This window comes from Podarcis gaigeae (genome assembly GCF_964106915.1).
Source record: "Podarcis gaigeae genome assembly, chromosome: 7".
In the NCBI taxonomy this organism is placed as follows: Eukaryota; Metazoa; Chordata; class Lepidosauria; order Squamata; family Lacertidae; genus Podarcis; species Podarcis gaigeae.
The window spans coordinates 89,844,945-89,862,340 of record NC_139683.1 but is presented as its reverse complement, the minus strand read 5'-3'; the positions used below and the strand labels follow the sequence as shown (position 1 = coordinate 89,862,340).

Sequence of the window (17,396 nt, the reverse complement as noted above, 5' to 3'; positions counted from 1 at the left end):
CATTTCCTCTTTCGCCAACTTTGCTGCCACAGTTTTGCTGGAGGGCGCAAAAGGGACCCAGTCCAGGAGCGGCTGGCGCTCTCAGGCGCCAGGCGGGTGTGCGCTGACTCCGCGGGCCGTGCCGAACGGGCCTGGAGCGCACCCCTCGAGCAGTCGGTACAGCAGCCTGAAGAGGCGTCCAGGGCAGAGGCGGGCCTGCCCACCCATCCATTTGGATGTCCTTTAGGATGGTGTCCAGGCAGGCCTTGCTTGGCAAGGCTGCCGCGGGGACGCCCCGGGCCTCGCAGGACTCGGCCTCCCCCAGCTTTTGGAGCAAGAAGTCGAGACGGCGTCGAGGGTTCTGCGCCTGGCTCTCTCAGGGGTTCCCAGGGAGCGGGGTCGGGGTCCCGGATAGTTGCTGGGGGAACCCTCCGAGTTGGGGTCCCTCTCCCTCTGAGGGCCTGGGGAGGCGGGGTCCCCTGTGCCTAGAAGGGGCTCCCTTTGAGGAGCGTGGGGCGGGGGCTCCTTGTACGCGGGGAGTGGTTTCCTACCTTGGAGCAGCTGGAGGTGCCTCTCTAATTGGCGGGGGACCCCCCTCTCCACTGGTGGGGGCTCCAGCCGCAGAGGCAGCGAGTGGCTGCTGGGGGGGGGCAGCCTTCCTTGTGGCTCCGCCCCCGCCTGTGTCTGTCGTAAAGCGGGTGCCGCCGGACTAAAAGAAACCCCAGCTAGGAAGCGAGAGCTGCGGGAGGGCTGGCGCGCCGCCGCCGCCTCCTCCTGCTGCCGCCCCCTCCTCTCCTTGGCCGGGCTCCCGCGGCGGCGGGCGGCGGCGGCGGCGCTCAGCCCCCTTTTCGTCCGGACTGGGCAGCCGCGTCGGCCGGGCGAGCGAGCGAGCGCGCAGGGAGCCCAGGAGATTCGCCCGGCGAGCCATGTCGCTCAGCCCCAAGCACACGACGCCCTTCTCCGTCTCCGACATCCTCAGCCCCATGGACGAGACCTACAAGAAGTTCGGCGCCATGGACGGCAGCCTGGGCGCCCCCCTGGGCGTGGGCGCCGCCGCCTACCGGCAGCCCCAGAACGCAGCCCTGCCTCCGCCACCGCAGCAGCACCCCATGGGCGCCCACAACGCCGCCGCCGCCTACCACTCCATGGCGCACGCCGGCGTCTCGCAGTTCGCCCACGGCCCGGTGGCCGGCTACTGCAACGGCGGGCTGGGCAACGTGGGCGACCTGGCACCTTATCCAGACAGCGTGCGCGGAAGCGCAGCCGCCTCGGGCTGGTACGGAGCCAACGCGGATCCCCGCTACCCCACGAGTAAGCGGGGAGGGGCTAGAAGGGAATAGGGCTGGTGGGGCTGGTGGGGCTGGGTACTCAGACTGCATTTTCTCTTCCAGCGCCCTTACCCCTAAATTTGGGGAGCTAATTGGAATTCCGCAGTGGGGAGGGGAAAAATACTTTGGACATGCTCAGGGACACTCTTGACATCTCAGGGCGCATAAGAGTCCCTTTGGGACTCAGTCGCCTTAAGCGCTTAATAAAGCTGAGCTCTCCATACTTGGTGAGGGTGACGCTTTCGGCCCCAGGTCCCTTTCCCCGATATTGCCCTCTGTTCTAACTACCTCCTAACTCTCCCGTGTGTGTGTGTGTGTGCTCAGTTTCCAGGCTAATGGGCCCGTCGGGGGGCATGAACATGGCCGGCATGGGGGCTCTGTCGGGCATCGCAGAGGCTGCCAAGTCCCTGGCGCCCGGGCTGCACGCTGCGCCGCGGAGGAAGCGCCGGGTGCTCTTCTCGCAGGCGCAGGTGTACGAGCTGGAGAGGCGCTTCAAGCAGCAGAAGTACCTGTCGGCGCCCGAGCGGGAGCACCTGGCCAGCCTGATCCACCTGACGCCCACGCAGGTCAAGATCTGGTTCCAGAACCACCGCTACAAGATGAAGAGGCAAGCCAAGGACAAGGCCGCGCAGCAGCTCCAGCACCAGCCGCAGACGCAGACGCCTCCCGAGGGGCCCGGCCTGTGCCAGCAGCAACCGCAGCAGCAGCAGCAGCAGCAGCAAGCCCAGGCGGCGTCTCCCAGGCGCGTGGCCGTGCCGGTTCTGGTCAAGGACGGCAAGCCCTGCCCGCACAGCGCCGCCGCCGCCGCCGCCGGTCAGTCTGCCGGACAAGCTCCCAGCGCCAGCGGGGCCGGGGGCAGCGCTGCCCAGCACCCCCAGCAGCAGCAGCAGCAGCAGCAGCAGCAAGTGACCTCCCTGGGCCAGGCGCCGGACCTAGAAGAGATGTCCCCCAGCCCGCCTTCGCTGCACAGCCAAGTGGGCGCCCTGGCGCAGATGGACGCGGCGGCCGTCGAGTATAACGGCGGCCTGGTCAACGCCAGCTTGCTCTATGGCCGGACATGGTAACAACCCCACAAACACCTACCCACCCCCGCACACACACCCCAAAATAAACCGAACCGCCCTGTTGCTCTTCCTCCCCCGACCCCCGCAAGAGATGCCGGCTCCCGGGACGCAGCGACCTTCTCCTGCGCTGGCGGGCTCCGACGGCAACCAACTGGACTCGGTTGGCTTAGGGAGACAGGGGCAAGCTCTCTCTGCCGTCTAAGTCCTCCTCGGCTCCAGATCATCTTCAGGCCACTAGCCCAGGTATCTGCCTCCTTGCTGAAGACTACAGGGGGATTAAGGAACGATTTGTTAACGCGGAGTTGGGGATTATCCGCTGGGAGCAGGTTGTTCTCTGGCGTAATTTTGTCATCCGCTCCAGTGGTGGGCGGGAAAGCGGGGCAGAGAAGCCCCCCACCCCCAGCAAAGCTTGAGCTGAATATGTTCATCAAGACAGCTCCTGGGTGGTTCCAGAACTGGGCTGGATCGGTGTTTTGTACATATCCGATCAAGGCAACCGAGCAAGATCAACAATGAAGTGCAGCTTATCTCTGGAAAAAAGGGAAGAGATCCTGTTACTAACACTAATAATAATTTTATATGGTAGTCCCTTAAGTGCAATCTCGTTATTATTGATTGAGAGCTGATTGAATTGGAACTCGAGGTCGCCTATCAGCATGATCCGCCATTTTTACAAAAGGGAAGGCGCAAGTGTCGCCTGGACGGTGGCGGGGGGAGGGAGAGAGAGGAGAGAGAGGAACCCTGACATTGGGGATACCCCGTCATAGGGGTAATTTCCAGTCCAACTTTTTGGACGCGGACGCGCAGGTTTAAACAGAAAGAAAAGTTTTTAATTATTGTTATTTACTATGTGTTCGAATGTATCACTGGCAAAACCTCATACAAACCCAGCCATTGTAGAAAGAGCAGGCAAAACAAACGGCCGCCTCGTTTCATTGAAAGGTACATGAACAGATGAGAGAGATGCGCACCGCTCCCTGCCTAGTTCCCATAAAGGTCCAATTCCGTGAGAAGTTCTCCTGCGCAAACCCCACTGAAATCAATGCGAGCTGAGGAGGAGCACGAATAAACTTCCTTGAGGAGCAACGTGCGCCTCACTGAATTGGAATCTCCACGTTGGCAAAATAGGGTTAGGACTGTATTAAGAGCTGAGCTCTTAAGAGGACCAAAAGTAGCAGTAAACATGGACGGGGCGGATAGAAACGGCAGAATTCCTCTGTCCATTAGACTGGGAGCAAAGGATCGAAATAAATCCACAGGCAGGAAAAGGTGGCCCTGAAACTGGAAACAAATTATGTTTGCCTTTGAAGGCTGAAATCCTCAGAAAAGTTTAAATTGCTTTAAACAGTCTCGACCCAGTGTAGGATTGCGTCCAAAGTCATTTGTAGTCTCTGGCGTGGGCAGGAAAATCGCTTTTACATAATTTTGTAAGTCTGTTCTTTGGGCGGCGCGGGAGGGGGTTTATTCTGTTGTTTTAGTTGGCTGGCTGCTGTTTGCTGTTGTTTGCTGTTCTTAAAGAATGGGATTATTATTCCTTCCAACACGCTGGGTCTGAAATAGATCTGCCGTTCTCAAAACTAGCACGAGGTTTGTTCGTAACCATTTTTCCTCAAATGGTCATCAGAAGCAAAGAGATAATGTCCTACAAAGTCCTGCTTGGCGGAGGCCGTGTGTGTGTGTGTGTGTGTGACTTTTAAATAACTGGGTACAGTTTGAAAACCTCAGATTGAAAATAACACGAATAAAGTGAAGGCTGGATCGAAATCTGATCACAACCATGTCAGTGAGCCGATTCTGCCTACTTTACGCAAAGCAAGGGGATATCAGAAATTCATAAAACAGGATGCCCAAGAAGAGAGACGCTTGTGGTGCCGCGGTTGTTATAGGCCTATTGAAGGGAAGTTCCCGATTGCTGCTGCTTTTTAAAAAATTGATAACATAGGAGTTAATTTATATAATTTATGCCATTAGTTAGCTTTAAAGCGGGCACAGGTTCACCTGCCAAAACCCCACTGGCAGGACCAGGAGCCACGCGAAACCAGGGAGTTCCCGGTTCACATTCGTGGAGATGGCGCAGGAGAACTTCCAGCAGGCTTTAAGGTGCCGCTTTACCGAGCTGAATGGGGCTTTGCTACCACCCAGCTCTAAGTGCTTCTGGCCGGTGCTGAATTGAAGTTTCTTCCGCGTAAAGAGTTCTGTTTAGGATCTCAGAGCACAACCCAAGTACTCTTGCCCAGCGCACAGAATTCCCCTCCCGCCCTGGAATGGCGCGATCCTATGCACGTCTACTCAGAAAGAAGAAAGACATTTCCTTGGGAGGAAGTCCGGTAGGACTTACTTCCCAGTAGACACGCGAAAGACTACGCTTTCAGTGCATTTTAGGTAATTATTTTGTAAACACGTTATTGGGCATGATGGATTTCCGTGTCTCCACAATTAAGATAAATTTGGGCATTTTCCATTGCTCTATTTTCTCCGTATTCCTCAAAGAGACATTTACTGCTAAGTTTAGGTGGGAAGTCAGTTCCATTAAAACAAATGGATAGTTCTTTTTGAAGTTAACACTGGATCTTTGGAAATACAGTATGTGTCATTTAAAATAAACTCGGAACCAAGAGGACGCGATCTAACCAAAGCTAGGCTCTTGTTTAAGTCTTTTAAACGAGAAAGCTCAAGTTTAAATCTCTGTCTCTCCTTTCACACCAGTATGAAGTACCAGACTTGGGCTGGATCCTGTCCATTCGGAGCAAGTTAGACTGCGATGGAAAGCCCATTTGAATTTAGAGAGATTTAGGCTGCACTCGCCACTTACCTAAGCCACATTTAATTCAATGGCACTTTCTTTTATGTAAGCGCATGTTCTGCCGCACGTGGCATTTAAGGTGATTGCAGTCAATGGGACTTAAAAGTTAGTGGCTCTGAATTTACTTTAGCTGTATCAGGTTAGTCTTAGAGGGACTAAGACACCGTGTTGTGTTTAGAAGTCGGGTTAAAAGAAAAGAAAAGCAAAACCACGTTGTGAACGAACGTCTTAAGGCTGCAATCCTAAATACTAGGAAGTCAGTCCCATTGAACTCAGTGGGTCTTACTTGGGAACGCCAGTTAGAAAATGCATGGGGAAGAAAGAGAGAGGCTCAGACTGCAGAGAGACGAAATAGGCGTAGCATATTCTGTGGTGTTTGGTTGATGCGGGATTTTCGTCTTCTTCGCTGCTCCGGACCGAGGCCCGGAATGCTACCTATAACAAATAGCACACCTCTTTCCGATTAAATCCGTTTGCGATTCAACTATAATAATTATGAGATGGCACAAATACCTGGGAGTAAGTCTGAACTTACTGGGACTTGTTTCCCAGGAAAAATGCACAGGATCGGACTGTAAGTACTTAAATCCAAGTATTTGGACTTAAAGGTAAAAGGACCGGGTTGCATGAAATGTTACAATCCTGCTGCACCCTCACTTCCCTCCCACCTCTTATTGTATTTACTATCCTAAATAAACGTTTGGACAAAACATACTTTAGCCATTTGCAGGCACCAGTTTTATTTTCCCTGTTATCTTGATTAAGATCACTTTATTTGGACCAATAAATATTCATTTTTAAGTTACTGTTCTTTGGGACTTAAAATACAATGACATCCAATTGTCTTAAAGTAAGAGAGGATAAGGCGGGGGCTGGGAAATATCAGCGACAAAGAACTTTTTGGAAAAGGAAAGTGTGCGAGATGGAGGTAGAAAAATAATTCCATAATTATTAGGGAACTGGTGAGTTATTCGCCTGTTTTTAAGATGTACGCTTACTTACCTGTAAAACTAAATGCATTGCCTCGAAAGTCCATTGGACGTGGCAATACTCTCGAGTAAATGTGCATACTGTGACCCGACAATCCTATATGCACGTCTACTCAAAGGTAACATCCATTGAGTTTAGTGCGGCTTACTCCAAGCAAGTGGATATAGGATCGCAACCAAAACTTGATTAAAATTACTAGCACGTACTCTCCCACCCACCAGAAATGTTCCTAGGATAGAAGCGGAAATGGGTAAAGTCATAAGTTTATGAGCAGCACTGGGGCTGTAAATACCTGGAAATCGTTCCCGCTGAAGCCAACGGGAGTTTATTCTAAGTGAACATCTGTCGGATTGGGCTGCACAAAACTCTAAAGCGAATATAGAAACCGAGACCGCGGGGAAATGATGTGTTTGGGGCCACGTGAGAGTTTTGTCTTCCGTGGTTTGATCTGGCACAGTTCATTTAGACACGCGAGCTAGGAATGTGCACTTCTGAACCGGACCACACGCGGTGATCGGGAAAAAGCTGTTGCTTGGGCAGGCCCTTCTTGCGGGAGGAAAGTGCGTGGGGACCAGGACATCGCCAGGCGCAAATATCTGTCTACCAAGGTGGAGAGCCTCAGGTGGTCTAACTTGTTCTGGGCTCTGAACTAGCGGGGCTGAGCCCAAAGAGTGAGAGCGACCGAGCAAGTGAAGAAGCGACATTGGCTTGGGCCACTCCGGAATGGTAAAGGATTCTCTCTTGGTATTTACAGCAATTCAGTTTAGAGACGAAGGGAGTTCCCCCAAACTGCAAAGGCCTTTCCCGTGCGCCCAGGAGCTCCCCAGCTCGCCTAAACTTGAGGGTGACGACGCAGATACACGCGCTCCAACTCCCCGGGGACTTCTCCGGACTTGAAAGGAACAGGCGCTCGGCACGGGCTCTCCTGGTCACTCCAGCGGAGCTGGCGCTGCAAAACTGCCCGGTGATTTGTGCCAAATTATTCGTAGGGTTATTATTCATTTCTTAACTCTTGTGTGGGATTAAAATCCAATCAGACCATTTTTGCAAGCCCTGTTCCACACCATAATAAAGTGGAGGAAAGGAGATGGCATTAATGGGCAGCTCTTTTTAATGTGAATAAAGAGCCAGAGATAAATGGAAGGAAGGGGCCTGAATATCGGGTGTTTGCTCTCAACTTTTATCTCTAGAAAAAATGTTGAATTTAATAATCTAAATAAATGAGTTTCTTAATTTGTCCTTGCACAAAGGCAGCAACAGTTTTCTTAGTCCCTGCACAAAGGCTGTGCAAGTTTTCCAGTGTGCGCACATCTGGGAAAGTTTCATTTTAAACCTAGAAATTCTGTGTTTGAATGCACACATATATTATTTAAAAATGTGTATCTCACCCGCAGTGAGTCAATGAGAGCTCTTGGCTTGAAGCTGTAATGGGAAGCCTGAGAGATGTCTTTTGAATGCCTGACACCTTGGCAAGGAAGGCACCAAGCAAGGAAACATCACTATTTAACTGCATGTCTAAAGCATACTAAGTTTAGCTTGGCAAGATTTGCTCAGGAATTGTGATGACTAAGCAACACTACTAAACTGAAAAGGGCATGTTGCTCTCTTCACCATAATGCATCAGAACATTTCTACTTGTTCCCTGTGCAGCTCCTAACAGCAGAATAAAACTATTTTTTAAAATAACAAATATTATAACCATTGCAAGTCTTTATTACTCTGCCCATCCATAGCTAAAGTATATATGCTAGCTACTGAAAGCAGTCTTTGCATGTGCCTGTATAAATATATTGTAAAAGGTTCCTGGTGCTAATTTGCCCTCCAACTTAAAACCCCTTTATGATTGAAAAGCCAAACTGGTTCTTTTGGGGGAGCAGCGAGGGTTTCTCCGTCTTCCTCGGCCCAGAGCAACCTTCCTTTCCATTCAGCTGCGACATTTTTCGGGCTGCTTGAAAGAAGGCTTCTCCTGCAATTAGTGCTGCCGAGATCCTTAAGGCGAAGACAAACCAGGCAGACTTGGGTGAAGCTCATTATCTGAAGAGGTGGATAAGTGTCTTTGGTGCGGCCCAGCCAGGAAGGGGTCTTAAGTGGGAACAAAGAGCCTCCCAAAGTTTCTCTGGTGCAGTGGAGGGCAAAGTCAGCTGGAGGAGCACTCTCCCTCTCCAGCCCCTGGAGTTGGGGGCCCTCGAGAGGCTCCCTCCTGCAGGCCTTTAATTGGCGGCCAAGACTGTCCAGGAGAGAGACCTGCATTTAACTCTGCAAAGAGGCACCTGCATGGGGGAGAAGGGGCTGGACGAACTGGCTCCTCCTGCTGCAACTCTGAAGGCAAATAGGGATTATTTCATGGTCTCTTAGGAGAATTTCAACCTAGGGGTGTATGAGAACCACCATCCAGAACCATCCCTGCAAAAAAAAAAAAACCCTTTCCTGTGTACCAGGCTCTGTACAGAGGCAGAAATGACAGGGCCTTTCCCCACAATAACTGACACAAATTGATAGCAAAGATTCTTATGGCACCCTAAAGACAGACATGTTTGTTATAGCGCAAGTTCTTTTGCTGTGACAGGCTGACAGGCCTATCTTGCTGGGAGCGCAAAACAATCTATCAGATTGATAATAATTTTGAATTGGTATAGTCATTGGCTAGGGGCAAAGAAGCCCAAGAGAATAAATCAATCCTTTCCTGGATCATTCCTCTCCGTCCTGTTATTCAGAGCTCTAGAAATTTGGGGCTCTGTTCAACTACAAAGAACAGGTGTATCTTTGCTAGGGTCCTTCCAAAGGGAAAGGTGCTGGGAAAGAGTCGCAGGAAAGTGTCTATAAAGGCAGCAGCTTTTCTGAATGGCTGGCAAGGACATTTTCTAAGCAGGGAAAATTATAACTGCTTCACACGATTTGTAGAGCATAAACCTAAAATGTGAAGTGTGAACACAACCAACAAGCATTTGCAAACAGTTCCTCACACAGAAACACTCCTCAGAAAGCTACAATAAAAATAAATAAATAATAAAATAATTTTATTATTTATACCCCGCCCATCTGGCTGGGTTTCCTCAGCCACTCTGGGCGGCTCCCAACATAGAATCAAGCATTAAAAACTACCCTAAACAGGGATGCCTTCAGCTGTCTTCTAAAAGTCAGATAGTTGTTTATTTCCTTGACATCTGATGGGAGGGCATTCCACAGGGCAGGCGCCACCATTGAGAAGGCCCTCTGCCTGGTTCTCTGTAACCTCACTTCTTGCAGCGAAGGAACCGCCAGAAGGCCCTCGGCGCTGGACCTGTGTCCGGGCAGAATTGTGGAGGTATACTTCAGGTATACTGGGCCGAGGCCATTTAGGGCTTTAAAGGTCAGACCAACACTTTGAATTGTGCTCGGAAACGTACTGGGAGCCAATGAAGGTCTTTCATGACAGGGGTTATATGGTCTCAGCAGCCGCTCACAGTCATCAGTCTAGCTGCCACATTCTGGATTAGTTGTAGTTTCTGGGTCACCTTCAAAGGTAGCCCCACATACAGCGCATTGCAGTAATCCAAGCGAGAGATAACTAGAGCATGCACCACTCTGGCAAGACAGTCCACGGGCAGGTAGGGTCTCAGCCTGCGTACCAGATGGAGCTGATAAACAGCTGCCCTGGACACAGAATTGACCTGTGCCTCCATGGACAGCTGTGAGTCCAAAAATGACTCCCAGGCTTTGCACCTGGTCCTTCAGGGGCACAGTTACCCATTCAGGACCAGAGAGTCCTCCACACCTGCCTGTCCCACCCCCCCAAAACAGGACTTCTGTATTGTCAGGATGAGCTGCAGCTTTCAGTCAAATGTACACTTGTATCAAGCTCAGGTTTACTGCTGCAGGATGTGTCTGCGTATGTAAGCCTACACCTGTGAGATGGCTAATTTACACACAAAAAAGGTTAAAAAAAACCCACACAGGTGGCGCTGAGCTTCTTCGGCTTGCTGATCGGAAGGCCAGCAGTTTGATTTGCGGCACTCCAGGCATGCTAGAGCACTACTCCTTGACCACTGGCAGGGCAGGGTGAGGCTGATAAGAGTTGGAAGGCCTGAGTTAGCCACCCCTGCTCTAAAAGAAACCCTATAGGAGAATGTGCTGAATGCCGTTCCATCTTGATTTTTTAGTTAAAAGTAATGTTTTAAGCAGGACGCAGGTGGCGCTGTGGGTTAAAGCCTCAGTGCCTAGGACTTGCTGATCGAAAGGTCGGCGGTTCGAATCCCTGCGCCGGGGTGCGCTCCCGCTGCTCGGTCCCAGCGCCTGCCAACCTAGCAGTTCGAAAGCACCTCCGGGTAGATAAATAGGGTAGATAAATAGGGACCGCTTACCAGCGGGAAGGTAAACGGCGTTTCCGTGTGCGGCTCTGGCTCGCCAGATGCAGCTTTGTCACGCTGGCCACGTGACCCGGAAGTGTCTCCGGACAGCGCTGGCCCCTGGCCTCTTAAGTGAGATGGGCGCACAACCCCAGAGTCTGTCAAGACTGGCCCGTACGGGCAGGGGTACCTTTACCTTTTACCTTTAATGTTTTAAGCAGGGATGCGGGTGGCACTGTGGGTTAAACCACAGAACCTAGGACTTAGAATCATAGAATTGGAAGAGACCACAAGGGCCATCGAGTCCAACCCCCTGCCAAGCAGGAAACACCATCAGAGCACTCCTGACATATGGTTGTCAAGCCTCTGCTTAAAGACCTCCAAAGAAGGAGACTCCACCACACTCCTTGGCAGCAAATTCCACTGTCAAACAGCTCTTACTGTCAGGAAGTTCTTCCTAATGTTTAGGTGGAATCCTCTTTCTTGTAGTTTGGATCCATTGCTCCATGTCCGCTTCTCTGGAGCAGCAGAGAAGAAGATCTTGCTGATCAGAAGGTCGGTGGTTCGAATCCCCGCAATGGAGTGAGCTCCCATTGCTGTCCTAGCTCCTGCCAACCTAGCAGTTTGAAAGCATGCCAGTGCAAGTAAATAAACAGGTACCACTGCAGCAGGAAGGTAAACGGCGTTTCCGTGCGCTCTGGTTTCCATCACAGTGTCCCATTGCACCAGAAGCGATTTATTTCTGCTGGCCACATGACCCAGAAAGCTGTCTGTGGGCAAACACCAGCTCCTTCAGCCTGAAAGTGAAATGAGTGCCGAACCCCATAGTCGCATTTGACTGGACATAACTGTCCAGGGGTCCTTTACCTTTACCTACCTACACACACAAGCTTTCACTTTACTGTGGCACTCAGTGAACAATGAAGAAGCCCCCATGAATGCTCTGGTGTACCCCTCCATTCATGGGCAACCAATACCGCAACTCTCTCCCTGGCATGTCTAGCTGTCTCGGAGATCTGCCTGTTTCACAACTTGGTCCCTCACTTCCCACACCAGCTTTACTTTTTGTCCACTGCACTTTTTGGTCCTATCCTGCAAAAGGGAACAGGGCTCCTCCATGATCCATGACAAACAAAAATGCTGAAATTCTCTTCCAGACAAAAATGCAGGCGACTTGTTCTCTTTTCTAGCGGGGCCACCCTTACTTCAAGAGAGGCCTAGGGCTTGTTTCAAGCATTCCATCCCACATTCTGATCTACTGGAGGAGGAGGAGGAATGATACTGATATGATAGAGCAGACGATACTACTTCAGACTACAGATTGCTGGTACTCCCCTAAACAAATTCCATGCAAGTAAAAAGACAAGGAGGATGGGAGCAAGCAATGGTAGTCCAGTCTGCGCCGTCACCTCATTCTGCTGCATGTCTGTTGAGACCAAGTCTAACTTGAATGAGCTCATAGTAAACATATTGGATCCAGGTGCGAGCATAAGCTAAAGATTAGCTAAAGTTTAGGCACAAAAAAACATGGGGTTATACCCAGTGTTATTCATACTCAAACTCACTGAAATCAACGGACCTCAGTCCATTGTTTTCAGTGTTTCTACTAAAGAGTACGACTAACATTAGATAATAAAACCATAGTTGAAAATGAAGTGGATTTCTTAACATTCCTGCTGAGGAACCAGAACCAATCCTCAAATCAATAGTGAAAAATACACCTAATTTTAAAAGTAATAATTAATGGGGTGAGTGCCATGCCCATTACATTAGAGTGCAATCCTAAACTGAATTCTGAGTTGAAATGCCTAAATTCAATGCAGTTTACTCCCAAGTAAGCATATGCAAGATTGTAGCTTCTGTTTTTCAACAATAGATTATTAGTAGGTGAACATCTGAACACAATGTTGAAATGCATGGTGGCTCTCGCTGGTGGAAGCATTAGCATTAAAACCTCTTAGTAAGAGAGGAAATTGGCCGACGTACAGAGAATTATTAATAGAGGTGGAAAAAGGCTTAAAGCTGAAAGAATATGAGTAGCTAAAGTTTTTTTTTTCAAAGTTGCTTACATCATAGACAATTCAACGAACAGTTTAAGGGAGACAATAAGAAAGGTTTCAGCTACACAGTGTCAAACTTTCAAAAAGAGATAATTGAGAGTGATACAAAATTACTCAAAAAATGTATAATCTCCTGTTATATGGGGAAACGCTGGATGAAATGGTAAAGTCAGCACAAATAAAGTGGGCTCATGATTTAGGTCACAATATACAACTTTGGGAAAAGATGTGGAAGGTGAATTTAAAATTTACAGATTGTATTTTGTTGAAAGAGAATTATATGAAAATGATGTATAGATGGTATATTACACCAGAGAAAGTGGTAATAATGTATAAAAGGGATCTAAAATCTGTTGGAAATGTAAAGTAAAAGATGGGAAATGGTATATAATGAATTGAAAAAAAATGTTTAAAAAGACTTTTGTTAAGAAACCAGAAGCATTCCTTCTAGGAATTTTAGATCAAGATTAAAAAAAGAAAATTGGAAATTATGTATGCAACAACAGCGGCAAGAATTGAATTAGCACAAGCTTGGAAGACAGAAGAAATACCAACGAAAGAACAATGGCAAGGGAAACTTATGGAATATGCAGAACTGGCAAAATTAACAGATAAACTACATGAAAAGGATAACTAAAAGAGAATGGGAACCATTTACAACAGGGGTAGGCAACCTAAGGCCCAGGGGCCGGATGCGGCCCAATCCCCTTCTAAATCCGGCCTGTGGACGGTCCGGGAAGCAGTGTGTTTTTACATGAGTAGAATGTATCCTTTTATTTAAAATGCATCTCTGGATTATTTGTGTGGCCTGCCTGGTGTTGTTACATGAGTAGAATGTGCCCTTTTATTTAAAATGCATCTTTGGGTTATTTGTAGGGCATAGCAATTTGTTCATCCCCCCCCCCCAAAATATAGACTGTCCCCCCACAAGGTCTGAGGGACAGTGGACCGGCCCCCTGCTGAAAAAGTTTGCTGACCCCTGATTTACAACATATATGAAGAGGCAGCATAAAAAATTGGACTCATTGGCAGGGTTTAACAATAAACAAACACAATTGTATATAACAAAAAGTAAGACTATATGTATTGGGAAAATTTTGGGAAACAACACGCAGGGTGGGTAATATGGAAATAAAACAAAATGGGAATGTGAGGGAAGTCCAGAGGAGGAGGGGGGAAATATGAAAATTGTTAGAGAAATATTGTTAGAGGATGTATTCATGGAAAAACCAATAATTTTTTTTTAAAAAGAAATCCATTGCATTTTAGAGTGACATCTAGTGCACATTAAAGCTCTTATTTGTAGCATTAGTCCTCCAATGCCTCATTCACACATGCAATTCATCCGTTGATGTAGCAGCCATCAAGCGATGAACATACAAGTGAACTAGTCCTGTCTTATCCTAGCTCTGGACATTTTATTATTATAAACTGTGACCTGTTCTGAATGCCTTGCCCAAAAGGAGGCATATAAACACAGAAAACAAATGAACAAGTTCCTAGAAAAAGAAAATCCCTGCATATAGGAAGATGACAATTCTATTAACGTTTTCTAAATTAAATGTTTTGGGACCCAATTCAGCTCCCCTTCCTGCCACGGCTGATGTGGGAGTTTCCTGCTGCAAACCTCCTGAGAGCAGAGAGCTGGGATTGCGTGAAAGTAGTATACACCTAGTGATGTGGTAAGGGGTGAACTATAGATTTTCCCTTTAGTGTATTTGTAGAAGAAGTGGGGAAAGCATTGCTAATTTATCTAATTTAATGGTTGGGTAAGTGCTTCAGGAGGAAGAGGCATTTATTTTAGACCATTCATTTTTAATATCTCAAAGTCAAGCTTTAAGAAGTTACTGAAGGAAAGAAGAGTGTTTTTTTTCTCTTTCTCTGTCTCTCTCTCACACACTTTGCTTTAGTAGGCAGGCAGCATAAGTGGGTCCTGTGGATGAAGTAGCATAGGAATGACTCAGGCAAACTTGAGAACTTCTAATTCTTGTCTAATAATATGAAACAAACTGCATAATAAAGATACATTGATGTTGTAAAAGATGAAACTTTTACTTCAAAACTTCACCAACTTTTTTTAAAGGGACAAATACATCAACAATGAAGCACTTTAGAAGGAATGCTGACCAAAAGTCTTTAAAACATTGTACTTGTAGATAGCCTCTAAGCTAACTTCCACAATTAAAACACAATTTCTCTGTGTGTTTTCAATGCTATTCTTCATAGGACAAACCTTCTCCTAGCTGGGAACCAAAGGGATATTCTTATGTGAATACGAAAGGCATCAACAATGTAGTAATGCAATAAAAACCACACAGTAAAGACAGAACAGCACTCCTGCTTCATTAGACTTTTCACACAAGCAAAATAAGTGCTAATTTCACTTGTATTCTGCAGTACAGTTGTAAAGTAACATATGTATCATATCAAATCTTATCAGTAAAAATGTACACAGTTTAAAAAGAAAGTTTATCACCTAGAAATTACTCAGATGATAAAGATGGGATTTAAAAAAGGATTATTTTAAACGGTGGAAATGCCGAAAGCCTAATTCCAGTTGTATCTTCCAGAAGATGGTGGCAATGGGTAAGGCCTTCCATAACCCTGCAAAAGAGAAAGATAGTATTACTCTACTTTTTCCAGTCATAAGGTAGTACAAAACAGAAAGAAGAGATTACAAGAAAAGTGGTACAAGAAAAATAAAATGACATGCAAATGGAGGCACAATCCAGCCCAAAGTTAAGCAATTTTATGCCTCATCAAACCCAGAGAGAATTAAGGATGTGCTTATCTTTCTCTCTAAATCAGTAGGTCTAAACTTTGGCTTGGATCATAACCCTCAATTGCCACCAATCCTTGAACTCCATTATAGCTATTTTTATTACTATTACTATTAAAGTTGCCATTTTTTTTCTTTGAGTAAAACTGGACTTTAAAAGTATAAGGGGAACCTAAAATGGAAACTTGGTAAATTAACATTACAAAACATATTACAAAACATATTTACATGGAAGTTTAAGTTTAACATTAACCCTATTAAATTAACTGCTTGAGACTTGAACTGACCAGTTACTCTTGACCAGTAACATGAAATTATTGTTCACATTCTTTTATTTGCACTATATTATGCAGCCTGCAAAAGGGTCATTCAGCTATTTGAACAACAGAATACTAAGAGTTAATTCAAAAGTCGACAATTGTAAAAGAGGACTGTTTTGCAAATATGTACAATATTTCAATAAAATACATTTTGACATAGGGTACAAAGTAGTAAATAACCTTATAGTTTCTCTGAAAGGGAACTTAGGGTACCTATTTCATGCTATGCTTAATAAACAGTACTTGCATCTATGCAAAGGGTTAGCAAAGCGGCCTGTGGCCAAAATCCGATCTCCAGACTTCTATCTGATGCCCCAACAACTGCTATTCCATAGGCAACCTAGTGCGTCTGTGGCAATCCTGTGACAGGTGAACAAAGCATTTGATGGGCTGCCCACAGATCTATTGGGAAGTGTTAGAGACAAAAAGGAATCTAATGCTGTCCTTGAGTATGGCAGGTATATTTTGGGGAAATTTTTACAAATGAAACCCAAACCTGAATCCAACTCTGGGGTCCTATTTAGGCTATCTTTTGAAAGTAATAATCAGCAACCAATCCTAAGATTTGCAACTTGCAAAGTGCCTTACAGAAAACGTCTGCATTCTTCACTCCATCCCCATAGCTTGCAGCAGCTGCTAATGCCAACCAGAAACCCATTTTCAGCTGTTCTGGTAACTAGAAGTGGCTAGCATGATGCTGTGAGACATGTCCAGATGTGGAGAACTTCAGTTTTTCATTTTCAGTAGCCTTCCCCGCTGAATGGCTTTTGAACAAGACCAGGACGTACATCCAAGTGATGGTTGTGTGAGTGTTTGGACAGCTCCACCCCCCTCGCAACGGTGGTAAGAAGCATCCACCAAATGCTCAGGACAGCTTATCAACAGTTTGATGCAATTTCAATAGAGCTTTCAGTATCAGGTGTTTAAGGTAAAAATTGCGAAAACACTTATACTCTCATGCAATCATCCCAGTAATGGCACAAGTGCAGACCTGAGATATCAATGGATTACTGTGTTTTGGTGCCAGCAGTGAAATGTCATTGCATCAAGGGAACTTGAGGGGCTGGGCTGGGGAGAGAATCAAGATCTGGAATGCAAGATCTGTCTTTCAGATTGTGTGCAGTCTTATAAGAGGGATATCAGATTATCCAAAATTATGCCAGGTAAGAATTTATTTTTGAAAAAGGGACTATGCAGACCTACCACAGGGGAAAATTACACAGGAAACAAGTTTTTAAAGCAGAATGATAGCTGATCCTAGCATTAGAGAGAAGTGAACCCTCTTTAGAATGCTACCTGTTTCTGGCTGGCTGCCAGTTTAAAACTATTCAGTTACTCTTGAAAGAGAACGTAAGGCTAAAATTTGATTCTTATATTATTTCAAAAGCTAAGATCAGTCCCAGAAGGTGGCTCAATAATTTCCACATTGTTTAGTTTAATGTTTTTACTTATTGTTTGCCTATATGCACAGTTTTCAGCTGGTTAGTATGCTGCATGCCTACTTATATTGACTGGATTCTTTATTGCATGTTAAAAAAGAAAAATTAGTAGCAAGATTTAATTCAGGCCTTGAGATAAAAATATCATTTTGATTTTAGGCAAAATATGTATGACTAATAAAAGAAGTCAGAGATTCTTCAAAGGAATGAGGAACCTGTGGCCTTCTTGTTGGACTTCAACTTCCACCAGACCCAGCCAACATGGCCAATAGTCAAGGAAGATGGGAGATAGTCCAGCAAGACGTGGAG

At 46.7% G+C, this 17,396-nt stretch overlaps 3 protein-coding genes across 3 annotated transcripts in view; 1 reads left to right on the top strand and 2 right to left on the bottom strand.

Annotated features, from left to right (window-relative positions):
• KIZ (kizuna centrosomal protein) overlaps positions 1-17,396 on the bottom strand; it is a 165,632-nt gene that overhangs the window by 15,796 nt on the left and 132,440 nt on the right. The window lies entirely within an intron of this gene.
• NKX2-4 (NK2 homeobox 4) lies at positions 683-3,177 on the top strand. Its single transcript, XM_083749668.1, has 2 exons — positions 683-1,290; positions 1,632-3,177. Exons 1-2 carry the CDS (start codon positions 906-908, stop codon positions 2,369-2,371), a joined length of 1,125 nt encoding a protein of 374 aa, XP_083605794.1. The 5' UTR covers positions 683-905; the 3' UTR covers positions 2,372-3,177.
• The window catches only part of XRN2 (5'-3' exoribonuclease 2), a 55,695-nt gene continuing 52,875 nt past the window's right edge, over positions 14,577-17,396 (bottom strand). The window contains exon 30 of the mRNA XM_083748590.1: positions 14,577-15,153. Coding sequence (XP_083604716.1) covers positions 15,097-15,153 — 57 coding nt within the window. The 3' untranslated portion in view covers positions 14,577-15,096. The remainder of the gene's footprint in view (positions 15,154-17,396) is intronic.